The sequence below is a fragment of the Agelaius tricolor genome, unplaced genomic scaffold (assembly GCF_023055355.1).
Source record: "Agelaius tricolor isolate 1412-34295 unplaced genomic scaffold, bAgeTri1.0.p SCAF_69, whole genome shotgun sequence".
NCBI classification, from domain to species: Eukaryota; Metazoa; Chordata; class Aves; order Passeriformes; family Icteridae; genus Agelaius; species Agelaius tricolor.
Genome location: NW_027269329.1, coordinates 247687 through 263849, shown reverse-complemented (window position 1 = coordinate 263849; position 16163 = coordinate 247687). Strand labels below are relative to the sequence as shown.

The window sequence follows — 16163 nt, the reverse complement described above, 5'->3', positions numbered from 1 at the left end:
ACACGCGCGGCTTTCCTTCACACGCTGTCCACGCTCCCCGGCCGCTGCTCTGATTGGTCAGTGCTGCCGTAAACAAGCCAGCGGCAGCCAATGAGCGCGCTGATCACGCGAGCTGCACGCCCGGCCACGCGCCCTCAGCGTGGAGGGCCCGGGAGCAACAGGCGCGGGCGGGGGTGGGCGGGCCCCCCGAGCCTATAAAAGGTGGAGACAGCTGCGGCTTCCTCAGAGCGCTCAGGTCCCGGGGCAGCAGCTCCTGTGGGAACTTCGCAGCGTCTCTCTGAACAAAGCCTTCGCTCCCTTTTTGCCTTTTTTTTTTTTCTTTTTCTTTTGCCCCGGGCGGATTTTTGTTGCCCTACGGGGATAAAACCCTGCAGCCCTTACTTGATCAAACCGCTCATCCTCGTCCTACCCCAGCCATGGTGATGTTCAAGAAGGTGAAGAACTTCGCTGTGGCCTTCAGCGAGCCCGACAAGGTTTACTTCAGCGGGGACAAGGTGGCCGGGCGAGTGCTGGTGGAGGTGGCCGAGGTGACCCGTGTCACCGCCGTCAAGGTGCTGGCGTGTGGCGTGGCCAGGGTGACCTGGGCCAAGGGCCCGGCCCAGTGCCGGCAGGAGATGGAATACCTGCGCTTCGAGGACGTGCTGGCCCTTGAGGAGCAGCCCACAGGTGAGGCCATGGGGCTGGAGAAAGGGTGAGGGTGGCCTTAAATGTTGGTTTATAAACCCAGCCCAGCTCAGGGGTTGGTCACAGGAGGGGTGCGGTGAGGGTGGAGGGGGTAGGGGGTTTGGGAGAGGCGCAGCCTTAACGCTGCGTCTGGAGTTGGGAAAAAAGAACCAAATCTGGGAAAACTTCAGCAACTTGGCCAAGCCAAGTCGAAGTTTGGGAGCTAAAGGACAAAATCAGAGCCTGAGGAGCTGCTGTGGCCTGTTGTGACTCCACAGGGGTTGGGAACATTGGTGGCACGGCCAGGGCCGGGCGCAGGATCACACCCTGGGGCTGGAGCTGGGAGATAAAGGGGAAACTGGAGCTGGGGTGGAGCCACCGGGACGCTCTGTGCTGCCCCGGGGTGTTGGTGAGGTGAAGGGGCAGAACACGGGGTTCCCGGGGGTGCACAGGTGTTGGCCAACACCCTCGGAGCTGAGGATCACCCTGATGATCTCCCTCCCCTTTTCCTCCTCCAGATGAGGACGGCTCAGTCATCCTGAGACCCGGCAACAAGTACGAGTACAAATTCGGCTTCGAGCTGCCCCAGGGGTGAGTATGAGGCAGCAGCTGCCACCGGGGTTAAATTAAACTGGAATTAAACTGGAATTAAACTGGGAAAATCCGTGTTTTGGCTCTGGAGTGACCTCCTATGTGTCTGTAGGCCCCTGGGCACCACCTTCAAGGGGAAGTACGGCTCTGTGGATTACTGGGTGCAGGCGTCTCTGGAGCGCCCGGCCTGCCCCACGCAGCAGATCAAGAAACGCTTCGAGGTGATGGATCCTGTGGATGTGAACACCCCAGAATTGCTGGTGAGCCCCTTTTCTCTCTCAGGGCTGGTGAGAAAAGCCCTTGGGGAGGAGGGTCAGCCCAAGCACCAGTGGTGGCTTTAATCAGATCTGGGCTGAGTTGGGATTAAGGGTGGGATTAAGGAGTTGTGGATAATTCCAGAAACTGACACTGGGTGGGGCGTGTGGTGTAGTCCAGGGCAATTCGAGGCTTGGCTGCAAAAAGGGGAAGGGGAAAAAGGAGGAAGGAAGGGTGGGAAGGACGAGATGGGGGCCGTGTTTGACTGTTCCCTCTCCCCACAGTCTCCAGTGGCAGCCAAAAAGGAGAAGAAGGTGTCGTGCATGTTCATCCCAGATGGGCGCGTGTCCGTCAGCGCCCAGATCGACAGGAAAGGCTTCTGTGAAGGTGAGGATTGCTGGGAACGGGGAACTGGAGCGGGGGAGGCAGCGAGGGAACCCCAAACACCTTTAACCAGTGGGGCTTTCCCTGGGCAGGTGACGAAATCTGCATTAACGCCGACTTTGAGAACACCTGCTCGCGCATCGTGGTGCCCAAGGCGGCCATCGTGGCCAAGCACACCTACCTGGCCAACGGGCAGACCAAGGTGTTCTCCCAGAAACTCTCCTGCGTCCGTGGCAACCACATCATCTCCGGCACCTCAGAGTCCTGGCGTGGCAAAACCATCCGTGTGAGGAAGCTCAAGCCTTCCATCCTGGGCTGCAACATCCTCAGGGTGGAGTATTTCCTGCAGGTGAGTTCCCATCTTCTGCTCTCACCTCTGGGGGATCTTTCTGGGGTTTTGTCTTATGGATCTCGAAATTTTCTAAATTTTGGGGTTGGTTTTTTTTGTGTTTTTTTTTCAGATTTATGTCAGCGTGCCAGGCTCCAAGAAAATCATCCTGGAGCTGCCCCTGGTCATCGGGAGCCGCTCGGGCATCGGCAGCCGCAGCTCCAGCATGGCCAGTCAGACCAGCTCCGAGATGAGCTGGGTGGACCTGAACCTCCCCGACGCTCCTGAGGGTGAGCAGGGCGGGGTTGGGATGCACAGGGTGGGATTGGGATGCACAGGGTGGGATTGGGATGCACAGGGCGGGATTGGGATGCACAGGGCGGGATTGGGATGCACAGGGTGGGATCCCCTCTCTTTGCCGGGCTCACAGTGTGTGGATCCCGAGCTCACCGGCTCCTCCCCGCAGCTCCCCCGTGCTACCTGGACATCGTTCCCGAGGATCACCGCCTGGAGAGCCCCACCACGCCCCTGCTGGACGATCCCGACGGCTTCGACAGCCCCATCTTCATGTACGCTCCCGAGTTCAAGTTCATGCCTCCCCCGACCTACACGGAGGTGAGCGCGGCGGCAGCGCCAGGGCAGGGACCGGGCGGAGCCGGGGGCGCCTGCCCGGGTTCCTCACCCTCCTCCCGCTCCCAGGTGGATCCCTGCGTGTCCAACAACAACAACAACGCCAACAACAACATCCAGTGAGCTCCACACCCGCACCCGGGAGGGCTCCGGACTCGTGTGCGTGCCACAAACCCGCAGCACAGCTGGGAGAAAGGGAAAAAGAAAAACGCCACATTCCTGAGGAGCTGCTGCATTTCCCGAGGGGTTCCTGCATTGCCCGAGGGATTCCTGCATTTCCCGAGGGATTCCTGCATTACCCGAGGGATTCCTGCATTTCCCGAGGGGTTCCTGCATTGCCCGCCTCAAATCTCGAGGGAAAACCCCAACCAAAATCCCTTGGAGGAGTGTGGGGGAAAGGAGGCAGATCCAGCGGGAAAAGCGCGGCTGTCGTGGTGCTCGTCCTGTCGCGACAGGCGGGGAGTTGTGGTTTTGAATGAATTCCATCCTGAATTTCGGGACTCTGGGCGCTCCCGCCGAGGGGAGAAGGGGGCGCTGTGACCGTGCGACATCGTCGGTCCGTCCTGTCGCGACACAAAGTCGGTGTCGCGACCTTTTTCTACTCTGGTTTTTTTTGTATATAGCGTTTGTTGGGGAGGGAGGGGTGTGTGTGGGGGGGGGAAGCACAAAAAATGCAAATTTTGTACTTTTTCTTGGCCCCTGGGGGGCGAAGTTTGTAATAAAGTTGTAATAAATAAATGAAATTATTCTGATGTCCGGTGTGTGTCTTGGGGAGGGGAGGATGGCAGGAATCAGGAATGGAAATGAAATTATTTTAATTATTTTCCCAATTTTTTGGGTTTTTTTTTTTTAGGGGGTTTTCTAGGAGCAGCCCAGGGAGGGATTTCCTGGTTTTTCCAAGAGGAAAAATAGGAAAAAAGCAGAAAAAAAATATGCAAGGAAGGGAAACTGAGGCACAGAGAGATGAAAACTGGGGGAGTGGGGAAACTGAGGCAGGGCAGTTTTCCTGGTTTTTTTCGTTTTTCTGGGGGGGGGTTTGGGCTTTTACTCGTTTTGTTTCAGAGGAAAAAAGCAAAAAAAGCTGAGCAGAAAAATAAAAAAAAAAATAATACAAAGAAGGGAAACTGAGGCACGGAGAGATTAAAACAGGCAGAGTTGGGGAAACTGAGGCAGGGCAGTTTTCCTGCTTTTTTTCTTTTTTTCTGTGGGGGGGTTTGGGGTTTTCCTTTTGTTTTTTTCAGAGGAAAAAAGCAAAAAAGCTGAGCCAAAAATAAAATAAAAAAAAATAATACAAAGAAGGGAAACTGAGGCACAGAGAGGTGAGGACAACGGGCAGAGTGGGGAAACTGAGGCAGCCATAGGAGTATTCCTGATTTTTTTCTGGGGGGGCTTTTGGGCTTTTACTGGTTTTTTTTTTCAGAGGAAAAAAGCAAAAAAACCTGAGCCTAAAATAAAAAATAAAATACAAAGAAGGGAAACTGAGGCACGGAGAGATTAAAACAGGCAGAGCGGGGAAACTGAGGCAGGGCAGTTTTCCTGCTTTTTTCTGGGGGGGCTTTTGGGCTTTTACTGGTTTTTTTTTTCCAGAGGAAAAAAGCAAAAAAAGCTGAGCCAAAAATAAAAAATAAAATACAAAGAAGGGAAACTGAGGCACAGAGATGACAATGGGCAGAGTGGGGGAAACTGAGGCAGGGCAGTTTTCCTGCTTTTTTTCTTTTACTGTTTTTTTTTTTTTTCCAGAGGAAAAAAGCAAAAAAAGCTGAGCCAAAAATAAAAAATAAAACACAAAGAAGGGAAACTGAGGCACGGAGAGATTGAACCAGGCAGAGAGGGGGAAACTGAGGCAGGCACGGGGGCGTTCCTGCTTCTCCTGCCTTTTTTAGGCCCTGCCGGAGCAGCCCGGGCTCGCTTTGGGGATGTGGGTGAGAGGCTGAGGTGCCCCACACCGGGGCCACGGCCTTGGCTCCGCTCCCTGCCCTTTCTCCCACTTGGAGCCCCCAAAATTCCTGTGCTGGGCCCTCCCCGTTTTCCAGTTTTATCCCAGGGTTTTTTTTTTTTTTAATGGAATTTGAGCCATTCTGGTCCCCGGCCAAGGAGGGAAAAGGGCAGCCCTGCTCCGGGCCAGGATGGGCTGGGCTGAAAGGGGAGGCACAGAGAGCCCAGAAATCGGGGAAATGATCACAGAAAACCCCAAAAAAATGAGGGAGATGATGCCAGAAAGACCAAAAAATTAAGGAGATGATCCCAGAAAGCCCAAAAAAATCAGGGAGACACTCCAAGACAGACCAAAAAATTAGGGAGACGAGTCCAGAAAGCCCCAAAAATCAGGGAGATGATCCCAGAAAGACCCAAAAATTAAGGAGATGATGCCAGAAAGCCCCAAAAAATCAGGGAGATGATCCCAGAAAGCCCCAAAAATCAGGGAGATGAACCCAGACAGACCAAAAAATGAGGGAGATGATCCTAGAAAGCCCCAAAAATTAAGGAGATCGTCCCAGAAAGACCAAAAAATCAGGGAGATGATCCCAGAAAGCCCAAAAAAATAATGAGATGATCCCAGAGAGCCCCAAAATCAGGGAGATGCTCCAAGACAGACAAAAAAATCAGGGAGATGATCCCAGACTGCCCAAAAAATCAGGGAGATGATCCCAGACAGCCCAAAAATGAGGGAGATGATCCCAGAAAGACCAAAAAAATAAGGAGATGATCCCAGAAAGCCCCAAAAAAATCAGGGAGATGATGCCAGAAAGCCCCAAAAATTAAGGAGACGATCCCAGAAAGACCAAAAAATCAGGGAGATGCTCCCAGACTGCCCAAAAATCAGGGAGATGCTCCCAGACAGAACAAAAAAATGAGGGAAATGATCCCAGAAAGCCCCAAAAATCAGGGAAATGATCCCAGAAAAACCAAAAAAATCAGGGAGATGATCCCAGACAGACCAGGACCCCCCAGAAAAATTCGGGATACAGAGCAAGGCCCCCCCCAAAAATTAGGGGAGACAGTCCCAGACCCCCAGTGGTCACCCCACCCCCTGAAATTGTTGATTTTCCTCACCTAAAATTGTTGATTTTTCCCCTGAAATTGCTGATTTTCCCCATTAAATTGTTGATTTTCCCCCCCTGAAATTGTTGATTTTTCCCCCCTAAAATTGTTGATTTTTCCCCCCTAAAATTGTTTATTTTTCCTCCTGAAATTGTTGCTTTTCCCCCTTAAAACTGTTGATTTTCCCCCTTAAAACTGTTGATTTTCCCCCCATAAAATCGTTGCTTTTCCCCCTAAAATTGTTGTTTTTTTCCCCCTGGAATTGTTGATTTTCCTCCATAAAATTGTTGATTTGTTCCCCCTGAAGTTGTTGATTTTCCCCCATAAAATTGTTATTTCTTCCCCCTAAAATTGCTGACTTTCCCCCCTAAAATTGCTGATTTTTCCCCCTCTGAAATTGTTGATTTTCCCCCATAAAATTATTGATTTTTTCCCCCTAAAATTGTTATTTTTTCCCCCTGAAATTGTCGATTTTCCCCCCTAAAAGCCTCCCACCCCCATCCCCACCCCAGGGCCTGAACTCTGCCCCCTCCTCCCCATTTTACAGCCCTAATTAAACCAATTAAGGCCATAACCTTTCCTCGTTATCCCCGTGGGTGCTGGGGCAGCTTTGGGGGGGTTCATCCTGACCCTCCCTGGGTTTTTTGGGGTGCCCCCATTGTTTGGGAGCACTGGGGGCGGAATTTGGGGTGGGATCCGAGGGGATTTGGGCCCCTTGCCCAGCCCCCAAATCCTTCTCCAGGCTTAGGGGGGCAAACCCCACCCTTAAAAATTACAAATTTTTGCCTGGAAAAGAGGAAAAAAAAAAAGGGGTAAAAAAGGGGTTTGGGAGCAGCTGGAAGTTGCTGGAATGTTCTGGAATGTTGGTGGCCACAAACAGGAACTGGAGAGGGAGGGGGGAGCAGCATGTGACACTGGTGTGAGCAGCCCTGAGGCACAAACAAAGCCCAGAGCGAGAGAAAACCGCTCCTTGCTGCTTAAAAACCCCACATGAAACTTCCCCAAAACTCCTCACCCCCGCCCCAAAATATTCATTTTATTATGAGATAATATTCCTACCCCACACACCAAAAGAAGCTGTCAGGGCACCCCAAAAAATGGCTCAGTCCAACCAAAAAATGGCTCTGTCACCCCAAAAATGGCTCTGTCCCCCCCCAAAAAATGGCTCTGTCCCCCCCAAAAAATGGCTCTGTCCCCCCACCAAAAAATGGCTCAGACCCCACCAAAAAATGGCTCAGTCCAACCCAAGAAATGGATCTGTCCCCCCCCACCAAAAAATGGCTCAGTCCAACCAAAAAATGGCTCAGTCCCACCCCAAAAATGGCTCTGTCCCCCCCCAAAAAATGGCTCTGTCCCCACCCAAAAAATGGCTCTGTCCCCCCACCAAAAAATGGCTCTGTCCCCCCACCAAAAAATGGCTCTGTCCAACCAAAAAATGGCTCTGTCCAACCCAAAAAATGGCTCAGTCCCACCCCAAAAAATGGCTCTGTCCAACCCAAAAAATGGCTCTGTCACCCCACCAAAAAATGGCTCAGTCCAACCCAAAAAATGGCTCAGTCCAACCAAAAAATGGCTCTGTGCCCCCCAAAAAATGGCTCTGTCACCCCAAAAAATGGCTCAGACCCAACCAAAAAATGGCTCTGTCCCCCCCCCAAAAAATGGCTCTGTCCCCCCCCAAAAAATGGCTCAGTCCCCCCCCAAAAATGGCTCTGTCCCCACCCCAAAAATGGCTCTGTCACCCCAAAAAATGGCTCAGTCCCCACCCAAAAAATGGCTCAGAACCCACCAAAAATGGCTCAGTCCAACCAAAAAATGGCTCTGTCCCCCCCAAAAAATGGCTCTGTCCCCCCCAAAAAATGGCTCAGTCCCCACCAAAAAATGGCTCTGTCCAACCCAAAAAATGGCTCAGACCCCCCAAAAAATGGCTCAGACCCCCCAAAAAATGGCTCTGTCACCCCAAAAAATGGCTCAGTCCAACCAAAAAATGGCTCTGTCACCCCAAAAAATGGCTCAGTCCAACCCAAAAAATGGCTCAGTCCCCACCCCAAAAAATGGCTCAGTCCAACCAAAAAATGGCTCTGTCACCCCAAAAAATGGCTCAGTCCCCCCCCAAAAAATGGCTCTGTCCCCCCCCAAAAAATGGCTCAGTCCCACCCCAAAAAAAGGCTCAGTCCAACCCAAAAAATGGCTCAGACCCCACCCAAAAAATGGCTCAGTCCAACCAAAAAATGGCTCTGTCCCACCCCAAAAAATGGCTCTGTCACCCCAAAAAATGGCTCAGACCCCACCAAAAAATGGCTCTGTCCCACCAAAAAATCCACGTTTTCTCACATCCCTGAAAAAACAAATTTGCTTTTTCCTCCCCCAAAATCCACCTCATCGCCTAAACCCCTAAATATATTTGAAAAATTACACCTTCGCTTTTTGCCCCTTCAAAGTTTCCCACAATAAATCATTTTCCTCCCTCAAAAGTACCCAAAATGTATTTTTCCCTCCCCAAAAATACGTTTTTTACCCCCCAAAAGACATCTTGGCCCACATGAAGTTACCTTTCCCTGCCCAAAACTCCACCTTTACTCCCCAAAAATCCACCTTGCCACCCCAAAAAATACCCTTTTCCCCCTAAAAAAAACCTTTATGTCCCAAAAACCACTTTTTTCACCCCAAAAAAGCACCTTCCCCTCCCAAATAAAACATTTCCTCCCAAATACCACCTTTTTTTTCTTCATAGAACCACATTTTCAATCACAAAAAACCCCCACATTTCATCCCCCCCAAACCCCTTTGCCCATTTTAATCCCTCTGAGCCCTCGGTAACCCCCTTGTCCTCCCCTCCGTGCAAAAATCAGCAAGAACGGAGCCAGAAATAGCAAAAATCCTTTAAAATTCACACAAAATCCACCCAAAAAAGCCCCAAAATTGCGGGGGGGGGGGGGTCCCGGCCCCGCCAGCGGGCCTGGAGCACCGGCGCCACCTGGTGGTGACAAAGGGAATGACAGGACAGAGGGGACACCAATGTCCCCAAGGGGGGAACGGGGACCCCAATGTCCCCAAGGGGACCCCAATGTCCTCAAGGGGTGGACAGGGACCCCAGTGTCACCCCAATGTTCCCAAGGGGGGGGACAGGGACCCCAGTGTCACCCCAATGTCCCCAAGGGGACCCCAATGTCCCCAAAGAGACCCCAATGTTCCCAAGGGGGGGACAGGGACCCCAGTGTCACCTCAATGTCCCTCAAGGGGTAACAAGGTCTTCCCACTGTCCTGGGGAGGTGACAGGGACCCCAGTGTCACCCCAATGTCCCCAAGGGGACCCCAGTGTCCCCAAGGGGGGGACAGAGACCCCAGTGTCACCCCAATGTCCCAAAGGGGGGCACGGGGACCCCAATGTTCCCACAATGTCCCCAAGGGGACCCCAATGTCCTGGGGAGGTGACAGGGACCCCAATGTCACCCCAATGTCCTGGGGAGGTGACAGGGGACCCCAATGTCCCCAAGGGATATCAGGGTGTCCCCTGGGGAGGTGAGGGCAGCCCCGCTGTGCCAGGGCTGTGGGGCAGTGCCCGTTTTGGGGTTTGCCCCCTCTGGGGGTGCCCACTTTAGGGTCAGTGCCCATTTTTGGGTGCCCATTTTTGGGTCAGTGCCCATTTTTGGGTGCCCATTTTTGGGGTCAGTGCCCACTTTAGGGTCAGTGCCCATTTTGGGGTGCCCATTTTAGGATCACTGCCCATTTTTGGGGTCAGTGCCCACTTTAGGGTCAGTGCCCACTTTAGGGTGCCCATTTTAGGACCACTGCCCATTTTTAGGGCCAGAGCCCATTTTGGGGTCAGAGCCCATTTTAGGGTCAGTGCCCAGTTTTAGGGTCAGGTCCCATTTTGGGGTGCCCATTTTAGGATCACTGCCCATTTTGGGGTCAGTGCCCATTTTTGGGTGCCCATTTTAGGGTCAGTGCCCAGTTTTAGGGTCAGGTCCCATTTTAGGGTCAGTTCCCATTTTAGGGCCAGAGCCCATTTTAGGGTCAGTTCCCATTTTGGGGTCAGTGCCCAGTTTTAGGGTCAGTGCCCATTTTGGGGTGCCCATTTTAGGGCCAGAGCCCATTTTAGGGTCAGTTCCCGTTTTGGGGTCACTGCCCATTTTTAGGATCACTGCCCGTTTTGGGGTGCCCATTTTAGGATCACTGCCCGTTTTGGGGTCAGTACACGGCCTCGTCGCCGTTGTCGTCGCTGTCGGGCCCGAAGCTCTCGCCGTTGTCGAAGTAGGACAGGACGTAGTCGGTCTCCTGAGGGGACACAGGGGACACGGGTGGCACCTGGGGACCCCTGAGCCCCCCACACCCCCCAGGTCCTCCCCCTTCCTCACCTCTTCGTGCTCCTCCTCATCGTACTCCTCCTCCTCCTCCTCCTTTCCTTCTTCTTCCTCCTCCTTCTCCTCTTCCTCCTCTGATGTCACCTCCTCCTCCTTCTTCTCCAGGCTCTGGGGAGGGACAAAAAAAAACCCCAAATCCACCCACTGGGGCCACCCCTGTGGAATTCACCTTGGCTGGAAAAATCTCCTCAATTTTCTCTGATAAAATCCCAGGATTTTTCGCCCGGGAGGCTGAGAAACCTCAGGAAAAGGAAAACAATTCTTGTCTCATTTGCTTCTCCTGTGTTTTGCTCATGTGGGATAAATTTGGAGATTCTTTGATTGGATTCTGCTGTGAGTTGTTTTGAATAATTGGCCAATTAGTGCCAAGCTGGGACAAGACTCTGGAAAGAGTCACAACTTTTCATTTTTTTTTTCATTATTATATTTTATATTTTTATATTTATTTTTATATTTATTTATATATTTATTTATATATTATTATATTTTTATATATTTTTATATTATTATATTTTATCTTTTTTTCATTATTATCTTTTTTTACTTACTTTTCAGTGAGTATCTTTTCTGTATTCTTTAGTACAGTATAATATAGTATTTTTAAATATAATATAGTAGGATAAAGTAATAAATAGTATTTTAAAGTAATAAATCAGCCTTCTGAGAATAATGGAGTCAGATTTATCATCCCTGCCTTCCTTGGGACATTCCCAATAAATACCGTATATGTTAGTACAGTATAGTATTTTAAAATATATTTTATATATAGTTGAATAAATTCTATTCAATTATATATAAATTAGAAATTTACAGATAGAAAAATATTCATATAAAATTATAAAATATATGAATGATAGAAAGTAATAAATCAGCCTTCTTAGAACATAGTATAGTACTTTTAAACATAATGTAGTATTATAATGTAATAAATAGTATTTTTAAATATAATATAGTATAGTAAAGTCATAAATAGGATTTTAAAATATAAGATAGTAGAATAAAGTCAGAAATAGGATTTTTAAAATATAATATAGAATAATAAAGTAATAAATAGGATTTTTAAATATAGTATAATAAAGTCATAAATAGGATTTTTAAAATACAATATAGTAAAATAAAGTCAAAAATAGGATTTTTAAAATATAATATAGTATAATAAAGTCATAAATAGGATTTTTAAAATAGGGTAAAATAAAGTAATAAATAGGATTTTTCAATATAATTTAGTATAATAAAAGTCATAAATAGGATTTTTCAATATAATTTAGTATACTAAAGTCATAAATAGGATTTTTAAAATATAATACAGTAAAATAAAGTCATAAATAGGATTTTTCAGTATAATTTAGTATACCAAAGTCATAAATCAGCCTGCTGAGAGCACGGAGTCGGATCCAGCGCCCCTTCCCTCATCCCTGCAAACACAACAGCCCCAGGCTCACCTCCAGCTTCTTGATGGCCTCCTCCTTGTCCAGGGCCAGCTGCTGCTTGGGGACAGGGCCAGGGGTGCCTGGGGGGGCACAGGGCGCTGTCACCCCCCCCCAGGGGACAGTGGGGACACTCAGGGAGGGGCAGGGCGGGGTCACTCACGGCCTCGGCGCGGCCGCCGCACGCGGATCCTCAGCTCCCGCGGGAGCCGCCGCCAGTCTGGGGGGGCAAAGCTGGGGTTGGGGGGGACCCCAAAAAGCTCCAGGCGCCCCTCAGGGCCCCCCCGTGTCCCCAGCAGGGCCCCCCCGTGTCCCCAGCAGGGCCCTCCTGTGTCACCCACCTGGGTTCCAGTCGATGGCGTTGTCCACGGGGCTGGAGAGCTGGTACTTGTCCGAGTAGCGCTCGATGTCTGCGGGGGCACGCGGGGATGTTTTGGGGACATTTTGGGGACATTTTGGGACATTTTGGGGGATTTGGGGGCACTCTGGGGGGATTTGGGGACATTTGATTTGGGGACACCCAGACCCAGGGACACCCGTGGGAGGACACACATGGGGATGGTTGATGGGGGAATAAAATGGAGGGGATAAATAATGGGAATAAAAAGGGGAATAAAATTTGGGGGGGGATAAAATGGGAAAATGGGGGAAGAAAATGAGGGGGATAAAATGGGGGGGGAGAAATAAGGGAATAAAAGGGGAATAAAATGGGGAGGGGGGAATAAATGGGGCAAATAAAATGGGGGAAGAAAATGAGGGGGATAAAATGGGGGGGATAAATAATGGGAATAAAAAGGGGAATAAAATGGGGAGGGGGGGATAAAATGGGGCAAATAAAATGGGAAAATGAGTGGGAAGAAAATGAGGGGGATAAAATGGGGGGGGGATAAAATGGGGCAAATAAAACGGGGGAAGAAAATGAGTGGGATAAAATGGGGGGCATAAATAATGGGAATAAAATGGGGGGGATAAAATGGGGCAAATAAAACGGGGGAAGAAAATGAGGGGGATAAAATGGGGGGAATAAATAATAGGAATAAAAGGGGAATAAAATGGGGAGGGGGGGGATAAAATGGGGCAAATAAAATGGGAAAATGGGGGAAGAAAACGAGGGGGATAAAATGGGGGGGATAAATAATGGGAATAAAATGAGGGGAATAAAAAATGGGAATAAAAAAGGAATGAAATGGGAGAGGATAAAATGGGGTGAATAAAATGGGGGGGGGTATGAAATGGGGGCAATGAAAGGAGGGGAATAAATACTGGGAATAAAAAAATGGGGGGGATAAAATGGGGAGAACAAAAAAATGGAAGGAATTCAGTGGGGGGTATAAAACGGGGGGATAAAATGAGGGGGATAAATAACAGGGGGAATAAAATGGGGGGGAAATAAAATGGGGCAAATAAAATGGGGGGGATACAATGAGGGGAATACACTGGGGGATAAACCGGGGAATAAATACTGGGGAAATAAAATGGGGGGGGGGAATAAATAATGGGGAAATAAAATGGGGGGGGGAATAAAATGGGGGGGGGATAAAATGGGGCAAATAAAATGGGGGGATACAATGGGGGGATAAACTGGGGAAATAAAATGGGGGGGTGGGAATAAAATGGGGAAGGATAAAATGGGGGGGGGGATAAAATGGGGGGCAATAATAATGGGAATAAAATAGGAATGGAATGGGGGGAATGGAATGAAATGGAGGGGACTGAGGGCTGCGGGTGAGCTCTGGAGCTGCAGACGGGGACGAGCCCCCGCTCAACCCCTCCCTGCCCCGGGGCACCGCAGGGCGGGCCCGGTGCCGGTGCCGCCGGTGCCGCCGGTGCCGCCGGTGCTGCCGGTACCTCTGCGGGGCGCCCCCGGTTTGACGAAGTACGGGAGCCCCTTCATGGCCCGGCGCAGCTCCTGCTTCAGGGCCAGCATGTACTCGCCCTCCTCGCCCCCGGGCAGGGGCGCGGCGCGGCGCTCCAGCACCTGCGGCACCCAGGGGAAGGGAAAGGGAAAACAATGGGGTAAAACCGTGGGATTCTGGCAAATCCTGAAATGAGGGTGGTGCGCTGTGGCAGAACGCGGTGCTGTGTTCATTTCCTTAGGTAGCATGTTCTAGGTTTTATATGTGTATATATAAAATTGAAAAAAAAAAAGTTATATATAAAATAATAAAATATTATAATAATATATTATATAATAATATATTATTATAATATATGAGATATATAATATATATGATATAATATATAATGATATATGTATTATATCATAGATACATGCATAAAGTATATACATATATATGATATAATACAGACATTGCATATAATATATATTATATAATGATATAAGTATTATATCATAGATACATGCATATAGTATATACATATATATGATATAATATAGACATTGTATATAATATATATTATATATAATACATAATAATATAATATTATATATTACAATAATATACTATAGAGGATATATTATATATGTCATGTAATAATATAATAATATATTACATGTATTATTTATATATATATAATATATATTTATATATATATATAGCCTAAAACACGCTACTTAAGAAAATTAACACAGCATCACTTTCTAACATAACATGTATAATATTAATTTTGACATTTGCCAAAAGCCAATCATAAAATACTTATTATAAATTAGGTTTATATATATATAGGTTATCATACTTATTATAAATTAGTATATGTATATATATATATATATCCTAAATCTAAAACAAATCTATATATATATATATAACCTAATCCAAATTTTTATTACTCTAATTATATTGCTGTCTTTATAGCAATATAATTATACCATTTCATTATTATTTATTAGTCGTACATATTATATTATATTATATTATATTATATTATATTATATTATATTATATTATATTATAATTTATTGTTAGTATGTATTAGTATTATATTGTGTATTATATTATCATTATACTATTACATAATATTTCTTAATATTGATCATTATATTACTTAATATATTGTATTATTATTATTATTATTACTACTATTATTATTACTATTACCATCATCATCATCACTATTAAACTTTTAAAATTTTAAAACCCAACTGATTGGCGTTTTTCCCCCCCGGGGATGCCCGAATTACCGGGGACTCACCGGGAAGAGCGGCGAGGGCTGCAGGGTGGGCGGCGGCAGCGCGTCCCCCTTCCCGATGCCCACGGCTTCCACGTTAAACGTCATCTGCCCCCGGCCCCGGCCGCGGCCCCGGCCCGCCATCCCGACCCTGGGGACAACGGGGACACATCTTCAACCTCCAAAAAAAATCACATTTCATCCCCCCCCAAAACCCCTTTGCCCGTTTTAATCCCTCTGAACCCTCGGTAACCCCCTTATCCAACCCCTCTCCGTGCAAAAATCAGCAAGAACGGAGCCAGAATAGCAAAAATCCTTTAAAATTCACACAAAATCCACCCAAAAAAAGCCCCAAAATTTGGGGACCCCCACTCCGGGCCTGGAGCACCGGCGCCACCTGGTGGTGACAAAGGGAATGACAGGACAGGGGGGACACCAATGTCCCCAAGGGGGGGACGGGGACCCCAATGTCCCCAGTGTTCCCAAGGGGGCCATCGCCGTTTTGCCCGGTGCCGGTGATGCCCCAAGTGCCGCTGCCCACCTCGGTTTGCCCCTCGGTCCAGTCCCGGGGCCTCTCTCCCTCACCCGGTCCCGGTTATCCCCGGTGTCGCTTCTTTCCCCTCCCCAAAGCTGCTGCCGGGGCTGACCCCAGTCCCGGTGTGTCCCCCCGGTTCCCGCTCCACATCCTTGTCCCGGTACCCCGTCTCTGTGCACCACCCAGTCCCGATGGCCTCCCCCGCTGCCTCCCGGTCTCGGTCTCCGTTTCCATCCCCGTTCCTGGGTGTTCCCGGTGGCCCTCCCGCTCCCGGTATCCCCTCGTACCCTGCTTCCGATCCCGATATCGCCTCGTAGCCCAGTCCCGGTCCCGGTGTCCCCTCGTACCCCGGTCCCGCTCCCGGTACGGATCCCGCTCTGCGCAGGCGCAGTCGCTCCCCACGTGCGCGCGACCGCCGTGGCCCCGCCCCGCGCAGAGGGGGCGGAGCTTGGGCGTAACCCCCGCGTTGATTGGCGGGTCAGGACGAGGGGCGGGGCTTAGAGGGGGATCACCGGAGGGGGCGGGGCCGGGGGCGCGGGGTGGGAACGGGGGGGATCAAAAAGGGGGATGAGAAATGGGTGAAAAATGGATGAAAAATGGGTGAAAAACGGATGAAAAGGAGTTGAAAAGGGGCTGAAAAGGGGATGAAAAGGGGATTAAAAGGTCCCTGAGCCCCCCACGCCCGGACCCCCCAGCCCCTCTGCCCTGGGGTAGCTCAGGCCCCGGGTGCTGGTGCCACCCCAGCCCTGCCATTCTGTGCCCCCCAGTCCCGTTCCCCACTGCCCCCAGCCCCACTGTAGGAACCCCCAGGCCCG

General features: G+C 49.3%; 2 protein-coding genes and 3 long non-coding RNA genes across 10 annotated transcripts; 2 read left to right on the top strand and 3 right to left on the bottom strand.

Annotated features, from left to right (window-relative positions):
- The first annotated feature begins 214 nt into the window (after positions 1–214).
- On the top strand, positions 215–3597 carry TXNIP (thioredoxin interacting protein). Of its 2 annotated transcripts, XM_071417407.1 has the most exons (8): positions 216–666; positions 1182–1254; positions 1367–1514; positions 1794–1896; positions 1986–2242; positions 2355–2511; positions 2688–2836; positions 2921–3597. In XM_071417407.1, exons 1-8 carry the CDS (start codon positions 417–419, stop codon positions 2972–2974), a joined length of 1191 nt encoding a protein of 396 aa, XP_071273508.1. In that variant the 5' UTR covers positions 216–416; the 3' UTR covers positions 2975–3597. The 2 variants fall into 2 exon arrangements, with proteins under 2 accessions (XP_071273507.1, XP_071273508.1); XM_071417406.1 differs by having other exon boundaries at positions 215–666; positions 2688–3597.
- Positions 3598–3672: 75 nt separating this feature from the next.
- Positions 3673–5932, bottom strand: LOC139585016 (uncharacterized). Its single transcript, XR_011676906.1, has 2 exons — positions 4291–5932; positions 3673–4110 (listed from the first exon to the last, which is right to left on the bottom strand). It is a non-coding gene; the product is annotated as an uncharacterized lncRNA (long non-coding RNA).
- A 2828-nt stretch (positions 5933–8760) lies between these two features.
- Positions 8761–9308, bottom strand: LOC139585038 (uncharacterized). The gene is made up of 2 exons (XR_011676918.1): positions 9185–9308; positions 8761–9114 (listed from the first exon to the last, which is right to left on the bottom strand). It is a non-coding gene; the product is annotated as an uncharacterized lncRNA (long non-coding RNA).
- LOC139585037 (uncharacterized) lies at positions 8821–10062 on the top strand. Of its 5 annotated transcripts, none has more exons than XR_011676913.1 (5): positions 8913–8988; positions 9050–9279; positions 9388–9627; positions 9702–9852; positions 9894–10062. It is a non-coding gene; the product is annotated as an uncharacterized lncRNA (long non-coding RNA). The 5 variants fall into 5 exon arrangements; XR_011676915.1 differs by having other exon boundaries at positions 8933–8999; positions 9090–9208; positions 9397–9627; XR_011676914.1 differs by having other exon boundaries at positions 8933–8999; positions 9090–9239; positions 9368–9627.
- Positions 10063–10081: 19 nt separating this feature from the next.
- Positions 10082–16138, bottom strand: POLR3GL (RNA polymerase III subunit GL). Its single transcript, XM_071417436.1, has 8 exons — positions 15636–16138; positions 14838–14964; positions 13530–13659; positions 12023–12091; positions 11845–11901; positions 11697–11764; positions 10249–10362; positions 10082–10168 (listed from the first exon to the last, which is right to left on the bottom strand). The coding sequence occupies exons 2-8, from the start codon at positions 14955–14957 to the stop codon at positions 10082–10084; spliced, it is 645 nt and encodes a 214-aa protein (XP_071273537.1). The 5' UTR covers positions 14958–14964; positions 15636–16138.
- Between the last annotated feature and the right edge of the window lie 25 nt (positions 16139–16163).